At 42.1% G+C, this 10728-nt stretch overlaps 1 protein-coding gene across 1 annotated transcript; it reads right to left on the bottom strand.

Annotated features, from left to right (window-relative positions):
* Positions 1-81: 81 nt before the first annotated feature.
* KNSTRN (kinetochore localized astrin (SPAG5) binding protein) lies at positions 82-7270 on the bottom strand. The gene is made up of 6 exons (XM_019644856.1): positions 7062-7270; positions 6748-6842; positions 5837-5852; positions 2442-2538; positions 1589-1663; positions 82-856 (listed from the first exon to the last, which is right to left on the bottom strand). Exons 1-6 carry the CDS (start codon positions 7268-7270, stop codon positions 725-727), a joined length of 624 nt encoding a protein of 207 aa, XP_019500401.1. The 3' UTR covers positions 82-724.
* Positions 7271-10728: the final 3458 nt, after the last annotated feature.

Raw genomic sequence — 10728 nt, 5'->3', positions numbered from 1 at the left:
TAGATTAGTTCAATAGTTTTCAGTGAATATATTTAGGTTAAAAGTCTATTTTCATTTCTCAATGTTACAATCCAGTTACAGAAATATTTATTTTAAAAGTAGCACTTTATATTTAAAAAAAAAAACCACCAGAAGTGATTTAGATTAAAAGCTCCAAGGTGTATTGTTTCAGGTAGGTGTTATTGCTATCTATACCTTCGCCCCATTTATTAAGCCATTTCAAGTAACTTCAAGTTCTTACATTTACAATGAGGTACAGAGCCCAGTGAGGATGGGATAGAATGTGCTCCAAGCTAGAAGAGGTCAGCATGGCTCCTTCATGTCGCCTATGGAGCACCTGTGCTCCACTGTACAATTAAGGGTTTCTTCCCGCACATCTGAATGTGACTTTTTGGATCCTCTGGCTGTGGCTGGTTTAGTCGCTTGATTCTAACGGTGTGCTGCTTTGTTGCTCAGGAGTTGATCCAAGCTTTCAGGACCCCCTCTTGTAGACCTCAATTATTAATATGTGAGGTTCAGAAGAGCTGACCAATCTGAAGGTTGGGAACACTTGCTTAAAGGAGGAACTGCCATTTCAGCACAAACTGTTCTTAATCCTGCTACAGAAAATGTTTTCATTCTGGGGATGGTGAGTCCTAGAAGATCATGGCCAAGAAGCAATGTCCTTAGTGGCTTCCTCTGAGAGTTTATCCCCAAGAGGGAGCCATGTAGCCACTGCTTTTTATCACATTTCTAATAGCTGCTCCATTTCCTTAAGGGCTGTTGTAAAATCATTTACTTGACCGTTACATAAGGTCTGCTGTTCCAGGAACCGGGCCCTCTCCTCTTCTTTCATCTTCAACTTTACTTTTAAGGCCTGCATGGAAAAACATTCAAAAAGAAAAACAAATAAACAAAAAACCTCACAGAACTTTGACTCAGAGGAAAGATAATACCATGTCCGAGCATAAACGCTTCTATTCCATTGAGGAAGATCACAGGAACACTGACATTATATTTTCTATCTTAGATTTGTTTATCTGTGCTGGCTTTAGGAACTGTCCCTTTCTACTACAGCCTCTTCTATCTAAACTAGAGCAATAAAATCCTCTAGGATTCAGCGAAATTCATCCAAGCAATCCAAAGCAGTTCAGGCCCAAGGAGCTGGGTTTCCTATTATAGATTTCCTTGAGGTATCAAGTTTCCCCAGCATGGATTTCACACTGGTGTTTACTCTTAACTCTGAGCAACCTAGTATGTTGCACACTGCTTCATGCCCTGCAGATGTGGACATTTCTAAGAGTCTTTAGGACAGAAAAATAAAATTAGTTGAAAAAAAAAGGTGAAATCAAATGAAGTTTTGGAACTTAGTTAATAGTAATGCATCAAAGTTGGTTTCTTAGTTTTGACTAGTGTGCCATGATAACGTAAGATGTTAACATTAGGGTAATTGAATTCTCTATTATCTTTGCAATTTTTCTATAAATCTAAAATTATTATAAAATAGTTTATTAAAAACAAATAGGTAGATAAATAAGAAAGAGCCCTCAGATCTACCTACTGCGGTGGGAAATGGCAATCTTGCCTCAGGGTGATGTCCGCCTCTCACCTGTAACTCCTCCATTTGCTTTTTGGCTGTTTCGTTAAAAAGCTTCAGCTCATCTTGCAAAGTTTCTAACAGCAACTAAAAGGAAAGTACAACGTAGTAACAAATCTTTATCGAAATGTGAACATTTTCTTCACATAAACTAATCTCTTCGTATGAAAGGAGAATTGAATTAGATGATTGCTAACATCCTTTCCATTCAGTCATTTGCTGCGCATCCACACACGTGCCAGGCTCTCTACTGGGCACCCTGGAGGAAGTCAGTTCACAGGACGGACAGATTATCCCACTTCCATGAGCTCCGCTACACAGGCAATACGAACAAAACGTAGTAGCCATTGAATGGGTGACGAATAGCCTGGGAGAGCTGAGGAAGGCTTCCATATCTAGTATTCTATGATTCTAAGATGACAACTGATCTTCCTGGGGAAGAGATCATAGAAGCTCAAAGGCTTTAATCCCAAACAATTACCTTCCTACCTTACGGAAGGAACCAAAGAGAAGCCTAATTTAATTGAGGCTGGACTTTTGCATCATATAGTTCTCAGCAAAGGAATAAGAAGAGAAACTTGGTCAAGTGTAGAATAGAGAAACCAGAAAGCTCTCTATACAGGCCCTTTCTATTATGTGCTTTAAAGTAGCATGTTTTCAACTCAGACTCACCCGTATTTGTAAGCACAAAGTCACCTGCTAAGTAAAATATGCTATTTGGAGTACACAGCCACTGCTCTCTTCCACTATCCTAGATAACCAAAGGCTGCTTCTCTGGGTTTGCTGAGCACATGGCAGAGACCTTCCTAGAGTTGCAGAGCCCCACGGTCCCTGGGCCCTCGCTCACTCACACCTATGCCCTCACCATAGAGTCCATGTGATCCGTGGTGGATTCTTGCTGTGACGCCACAGTCTCACTGCCTAAAACTGATAGAGACAACAAGTCAGCCTTGCTTAAGGAACTGTATTTATACAACAGAAAATAAAACCCCTCCAGGACAAGCACAGGAATTATCATGAGAAGAACTTCTCCAGGCAGATGCCTGAGTTTTCCCCTTGACAGGGTCACCCATGCCTGCCCTCCAGAGCTATATTTTATTTCCCTCCTCTCTAGGTTTGGATATGGCCCAAAATTCATTCTGCTTTCTCCTCAGCTCAGCAGAAAATGTGTCCAAAGGAGATGTATAGGTTGGATTATTTTTTGTTTATGAAACACAAAACCATTTTTAAAAAGTTTTCAGGCCTTAAAAATTATTATTTTTGGTAAAAGTAGTGCATATGCATCAGTAAATTAAAATCATACAAAACATATATGGTGACTATAAAGAATATATCCTAAAATGCACAGGTTAACCAGTAGCTTTCAAAGTCAGCATTCCTTAATTCAAAGCAGCCTGGGCCGCTCCCCTGGGCATTCTCAGGCTCCCCAATTCAGTGTGAGGCCCTCTTACAGGCTTTGGGCAATTCCTTCTTGGGCTCTCCTCTTTGCTACAGGCTATACAAAGGGACTGGGTCAGAAGACNTGTGGAGGGCAGTGTCACTGGCCCTCATATGTGGGATCCGAACTGGGGTCCTCTGGCGTCCCAAGCCAGTTCTTAACCATCGCGCCACTCGGCCGGCCCCAGACATAATCTTTTTGACCCCACGTATGTGACAGGGAAACCTTTACTTACTTACTAAACATCTTCTCCTCTAGTCACCCTGCATGGACCCTTTGATGCCCCCAAGGTGCATTACCTGATCCCCAGCTCAAGTTATCTTATATACCTCAACCTTCCTATCTCTGAACCTCTCCTACATGTGGGGTTTCTGACTCACACATGCAGCGTTTCCATACACATGTATTAAATTTGGTTATTTCCTTTTGCTAATCTGTCTCATGTCTACCTGATTATTAGACCAGCCAGAACCTTGAGGGTAGAGGAAAGTTGGTTCCTCCCCCAGACAGCCAAGAGCCTGAACTTCAAGGAAGTAGTTGATAGTGTCCTCAACTGCTTAAAGGCCAAAATGAAACTGAAACTTCAGTGGATTTACCCATAGGCAGTCATTGGTGACTTGTGTGAAGACTTTTGGTAGAGCAATGAGACAAGAAGCCAGATTATCCATACGTTAAAGAAAAAAAATCACAATAGAAATTAGAAAATATTTTAAACAGAATGATAAAGAAAATATGATAGCAAAACTTGTGAGATGCAGCTTATCTGGCCCTTAGAAGGAAATTTATAGTTGTCAATGCATATACTATGTTAAAGAACAAAATTCAACAGAGTAAATTTGAAGATCTAATTAGCTTTATTAAGCAATTCATTTATCAGGCAGCTAGCAACTAGAAGGGAGCTCTGATGAGTTGTACAAAATGGAAGGTTTTTATAGGCAGAAAGAGTGTGGGACTAAGAAGTTAAAAGAGTGGATTATTTCAGTCAAGTATACCCTCTAGGGCAGTGGGTCTCAACCTTCCTAATGCTGCGACCCCTTAATACAGTTCCTCATGTTGTGGTGACCCCCAACTATAAAATTATTTTCGTTGCTACTCTATAACTGTAATTTTGCTACTGCTATGAATCATAATATAAATATCTGATATGCAGGATGTATTTTCATTGTTACAAATTGAACATAAAGCATAGTGATTAATCACAAAAACAATATGTAGTTATATATTGTGAATTATTTATTTCTAATTACAAATACATGAAATTTTGTCTTGAAACCGGGTACTCGTATGTGGGTGTATCTGCATGTGGGCGGACCCGCCTGGAGACAGATAGAGGAGCGGTGTCTCGGTTCCTAAGACCATCAAAAATATGTGTTTTCCGATGGTCTTAGGCGACCCCTGTGAAAGGGTTGTTTGACCCCCAAAGGATCGCGACCCACAGGCTGAGAACCGCTGCTCTAGGGGAAAGGCATGGCATCTTACCATGCAGTTTACCTCACTAATGCTGACCAAGAAATTCCAGAGTGAATGTTTAAAAATTCCACACCTGGAAGAGTCTGAAACTGCAATTGGGTTAGTTATTAAGTTTTGGTTTGGTGTACAGGTTTAGCAAAAGTGACTCCATTTTGGCCTGTTTATTTTTTTAACAACTGAAAAAGAGAAATTGAAATGAAATTATCAACTCTTCTAAGAAAATAGAAAAAGAACAGTAAATTAAAACTCCAAGGGCCTGCCGAGTGGCTCAGTTGGTTAAGAGCTCGCTCAGGCGGGTGAGCTCTGAGTAACAGCGGTTCATTGCCCGGCCGGAGCTGAGCTGCTGCTGAGCTGCCAACAGGTGGCAGGATGGCTCAGCTAAAAAAAAAAACCCAAAAACAAAAAAAACCTCCAAATATAGGTAGAAATGAGTAATAAATATAAGAGTACAAATTATGAAAGAGAGCTTATATACAACAAAGAATAACAACATAAAATTGATAAACCTCTAAAAAGACTGATCAAGAAAAAAGAAATTACAAATTACTGATATCAAAAATGATAAAGAGAACAGCTTTCGGACCTATAGATATGAAAAAAATAATAAAAGGATATGTTGAGCAACTCATGCCAACACATTTGACAATGAGGAAATCCATTTACATGAAGCTCAAGAAAAGAATACTCATAGATGGTGATTTTCTGTCAGAATAGTGCCCCTATCTGGAGGGGGGCAGTAATTTATTAACCTATACACTTAAGGTTAGTATACTTTGGTAAGTCTCAATACACTTTATTAAAAATTATAGGGGGGAGGGGGGTTGTTACTTTGTGAGGGTGAAAAGGGTAACTATTGCATTGTTCTGTACACCTGAAACTAACAATAAAAAATAAATAAATAAANGGAAAAAGACAAGAACCACATGATTTCATTCATATGAGAGATATAAAACAAAAAGCAACAAATGAACAAACAAAAAACAAACTCATAGATAAAACAGATTGGTGGTTATCAGAGAAGGAGGGGGAGGACGAAGAGGGTAAAGGGGGTCAAATATATGGTGACAGAAGAAGACTAGACTTTGAGTGCTGAGCACACAATAGAATGTACAGATGTCATATTATGTCACCTGAAATTTATATGTTATTAACCAATGTTACCCCAATAAATGTAATAAAAAACAAACTAAAACAACAAACCCATGCCCAAAATCAAAACAAAAAACCTGGGAGACATCCTAAAAATGTTAAAACTATTGAGGTTACTTATGATCATAAAGCTGGGACAGGGATAGAAAGCAAAGAGGAAAACTTTCAACTTGGCTGGGGAGAGCCAGTCATGCCCCACTGACCGAGGGGCACTGCGCTCTTAAGGGAAAGGCAGTGAGGAGACGTGGCTCCAGTTCCCCCACCCACTCCACTCCTAGGCTCTGCTGATGCCAGGATTACTATTCAGGTGTTCTGAAGCAACATTAAACCTTCAGAGAAAAGCCTATTTATTTCACAGATCAATCTTGCTACTGCTGGTCAACCAGCTGCATGGAGTCACTGGGAAGAGATCTTACACAGATGCTTCAAAATCTCCCACAACAGGTTCTGATGTTTGAAGCTTATTCTGTGCTACAGTCTCTAGATTAGGGAGCTGGACACCTGCAGACCCTAGGCAATGACTTTCAACTACAAGTCAAGTAACATAAAGCAAGATGGCAAAGCAATCAAGTTCTAATCATGTCTCTTCTCCCTTTTCTCAAATGCTCTAGCTAGACCTGACCCCTCTTTCACTTCACTCAACAAATGTTTACTGAAAATGTGCTATATGGGAGACACTGTGCAGACACAAATGTGAACCAGACACAGCGGGGAACCCTACTATTTCCCCCTAAGTATCTTGCTTCTCAAATGACTTTCGTTTCTCCTTCCTGACAACAAACCCAGTCCCTCCAGATAGCCCAAGTCTGGAAATAAAAGGGGTAATTGTTTAAAAAGGGATTCCTAGCTTAATGGGAATATTGTAGAACAATAAGCAGCTTGCATCTAATTAGTGAATGTAGCACCCGTTAGGTTTGAGGGAGCAAGAGTTGCAGGGCAGGTCTAAAATCCTACCGCATGGCCCTTCCCCTAACTCTCATCATAAACCTGGACAGCCCAGTTCTGGGGGAGTTAGCAGGTTATTAGACTGATAGACTGCCCTCCCCCCTGCCCGTTACTACCGGCCACCGACTTGATCCTCCATACTCCCCTGAGGAGCAGCATGGACACCCACCTGTGGACGGGCCGCTACTCAGCACAGAGGGAGGCTGCAGTGTGCACACTGTCTTAACCACGCTGGTCATCGTAACGAGGCGGCAAGGCTGGGCGCTGGAAGGTGCAAGGTGAATGTTATCCCATGGTGGGCCAGCCCCCCTATACCCTCCCAACCACCCCTCCCCGCCCCACCCCTAACCCCCTCCAGCAGGTTAAAGGCCAGGAGAGAGCCAGCCCCGGCCTGCCCCGGCTCAGGGGAGGAGTCGGGAGAGAAAAACTCTTCTATTTCCAGCCCATCCCGTCCGCCAGTCCCCAGCCCCGGGAGAGCCGAACCCAGGTGCCTGCTCCTCCTGCCCGCAGGTCTCGTCGCTCTGATTCAAAAAATGCTCCAACGCAACTGCCGTACTACTGGTGGAGTCTGCCGCCTGGGTTTCAAATGGAAACTTCCGGTGGCCGGGTGGGAGGGGCTGCGGTGAGCGCCCTGTAGGTGGCCATGGTGTACGGCGGGCACTACTGTGGGTGACGCCTTCGGGGGCTGCCATGCTGTACGGAAGGTCGGAGCTGAGGCGCGAGCCTGAGCTTCCTAAAGGTGGGTGTTGGAGCCCCCGGGTCAGGGCGCGGGAGTGGAGTGGTGCACTTTGCGGGCCTGAATGGAGCTGTGAGCCACCGGGCTTGGGACGCAAACGCAGACACGTTTAGAGTCCATGTCACAATCCTTTGGTTTGTGATTGTCAGGGATATTGCATGATGCCCGACTGCCAAAAGCAAAGGATGTCTGGGTGGGCACAAACTACACATTACAGGGTGGAGAGTGGCAAGTGAGGTTTGAAGAGGGCCTGTGGGCTGAAATACCTGGGGAACCTACCCGCAGTCCTAACTTTAATAGCACTTATCCAGATTTTCAGGAGAGATTCAAAGCTACTCCTAGCTATCAGGGCAGAGTTCTCAAGCACTTAATTCACTCATTCGTTTCAGTCAACAAATATTTATTGAGCATCTGCCATGTGCCAGGCCACTATAGTAAGTGGACTGATGGGGGTGGTGCAGCAAATATCAAGACTGACCTTGGCTCTGCCCTCTTGGGGTTTACAATCTAGAAATAGTAAACAATCACAGGAACTTGTCAATTGTATCTCAATAAAACTGAACAAACACCAAATAAATATATATTTATCAACTAGTAGAACTATGAAGGAAAAGTACAATGTATCATGAGGGAGAAAAGCAGGGAGACCTAGTTTAAATTGGGGAGTCAGGGAAGACATCTGAGTCATGTTTGATTAACAAAGGATGAGTGGGAGTTACACAGAAGAACAATGGGAGAGGGGACAGAAATGCAAAGTCCTAAGGCAGGAATGGGCTTTTCTCCTAGAAGGGACTGAAAGATGAAAGGAGAATGGTACAGAGAAAGCTGGAAGAAAGGCAGCCTTTGTAGGCCAAAGGTAAAGAAATTAGATTTTATCTTAAGAGTAATGGGAAGTCATTGAAGTATTACAGCCAGAGAGTATTATTCAAGTTATATTTTTAAAAGGTCATTTTGGCTACTCCTGGGGAGAATGGATTGAAGGAAACAAAAGTGGAACTAGGGAGACAACTGGGAGGCTACTGTCATCATTCAAGTGAGAGATGATGGCGGCTTGGCCATGATGGTGGTGGTATTAGTGAAAATGGAGAGAAGCAGACACATTTAAGATTAGCTTTAGTAGGTGAATCTCAGGACTCAGTGCTAGATTGGAAGTGGGGGTGGGGGGGAGGAGAGATAAGAGATAAGGAGATATTAAGGATTACTCCCAGTCTTGAATAATTGTGTGGGGTAGTCACTGTTTTGTGTTGGGGGGGGAGATTGAGAGTTTAGTTTTAAACATGGTAAACTTGAAATGCCTGTGAGACATTCAAGTGTTTAAACTATCAAGCAGGCAGTTGGAAATATAAGCTTTGAGCCCAGAGGAGAGTCTAGATTGGAGATACACTCTTGGGAGTCATGTGTATATGGATGCATTTAAATCCACAATAATATGGATGAGATCACTAAGGGGGAAAGTGTATACAGAGAGACTTAGGGCCAAGGACAGGGACAGCAGCATTTAGAAATTACAATAAAAAGGTGCCAGGAGGACCGGCCAAGTGGCTCAATTGGTTAAGAGTTCGCTCAAACACCTGAAACTAACAATAAAATTAAAACAAGACAAAACAAAACAAAAAAAAGAGTTCGCTCAAGAGTGCGAGCTCTGAGCAACAGGGTCGCCAGTTCAATTCCTGGCCCAACCTGAGCTGCTGCTGAGCTGCCAACAGGTGGCAGGATGGCTCAGCTGAAAAAAAAAAAAGGCGCCATCCAAGGAGCCTGATAAAGAGGTGCCAGAGAGGTGAGAAGAAAACAAATAAAGGGTAGTATCTTAGAGGCTAAGAAGGAAGAAGTGGTGAACTGTTGAAAATAACCGAAAGGGCAAGCAAGATGGGAAATAAAAAGGATCCTTTAATTTAGTAACAAATTAGTCATTGTATAGGAAGAGAGATTCTGGTGGAGAGGTTTGGTGGAGAAGCCATGTTGGAACAGGTTGAAGAGTACATGAGAGATGAGGAAGCAGAGATGGCAGGTATAGAGAGTTTGTGAATGGAGTAGTGAATGGCAGTAACTGGAGGTGGGTTGGGGAGAATCTCAAAGATGCAGATACTAGCGGAAGTCAGCTAAGAGGACGAAAAGGGTGCTCCGGAGGGGAGAGGGGCTCAAAGGAGCAAAGCCATAGAGAAAGAGGAAAGGAAGTTGGGGTCCACAGCAGCATCTTCAAATTCTTTTGTTCATGTACCCCCACAAAATAATAAAACAAACAAACAAAAAGAAACAATGTACCCTCTCACCCATTTGTAGTTGATGCCTAAATTTTTTCATAATTTTAAATATTTGTAAGGGACACACTTTCTACCTATTATGTATTATGTGTGCTCTTTATTCATTACTAAAATTGTTTTTTTGGTTTTGTTTTGGTTTTTGTGTGTTTTTTTTTGTATTTCATTCTGGATAATTTCTATTGCTATGTTTTCAAGTTCACCAATCTTTTTTCTGCAGTGTTTAAACTGTTTTTAATTTCATCCAGTGATTTTTCATCTCAGACATTTTAGTTTTCATCTCTACAAGTTCAATTTGGGTATTTAAAAAATGTCTCCCAAGTTTCTACTTAGCTATGTGAACATATGAAATACAGTTAGAATAATCGTTTTGATGTCCTTGTCAGGTAATTCTCATATAGGTGTCAGTTCTGAGTCAATTGATTTTCCTCCTCACTCTGGGTCGTATTTTTCTGCTTCTTTGCATAACTGGTAATTTTATTAGACCTTAAACATTGTGAATTTTATGTTTTTGGGTGCTGGTTATTTTTGTGTTCCTGTAAATATTTTGGAGGTTTGTTCTGGGATGCAGTTACATTACTTAGTAATAGTTTGATCCTGTCAGGTCTTGCTTTTAAGATTCGTTAGGTGGGAATGAGCAGTGTTTAAAATAGGGCTAATGAGTCCTCACTATAGAGGCAAGACTCTTCTGAGAACTCTAACCAATGCTCCATAAATTATGATGTTGTCCAGTCTGGCTAATAGGAATAGTTAATGTTCCACCCCTGTGTGACTAGTGTCTACTGTTCCCTTATTCATTTTGGTGGTTCTTTCCTTGGTCTCAACTAGTTTCCTCACACTTATATGATGAGCAGTGTGCTCCTGAATACTTGAGGGAAGCCCTTTGCAGATCTCCAGAATTCTCTCTCTGTGCACCTTTCTCCACTCCAGTATTCTGTCCTGAGCCTTCTAGCTACCTTGTTTGCCCCAAACTCTGAGCTATCTCCTCAGTTCAGGAAGTCTGGATGGCCTTGCCTGGGTTCTCCCTCCCTGCAATATATCCTGGAAACTCTCTCAAGCAGTAAGCTGCGCAATCATAGGGCTCATCTCATTTGCTTCTTGTCCACCCAGGATCACTGTCCTTTGTTGTCTTATGCCACATATTTTTTGTTTGGTT

The sequence above is a fragment of the Hipposideros armiger genome, unplaced genomic scaffold (assembly GCF_001890085.2).
Source record: "Hipposideros armiger isolate ML-2016 unplaced genomic scaffold, ASM189008v1 scaffold_92, whole genome shotgun sequence".
NCBI classification, from domain to species: Eukaryota; Metazoa; Chordata; class Mammalia; order Chiroptera; family Hipposideridae; genus Hipposideros; species Hipposideros armiger.
Note: the sequence above shows the minus strand (reverse complement) of the source record. Positions and strands in the feature narration are given on the sequence as shown.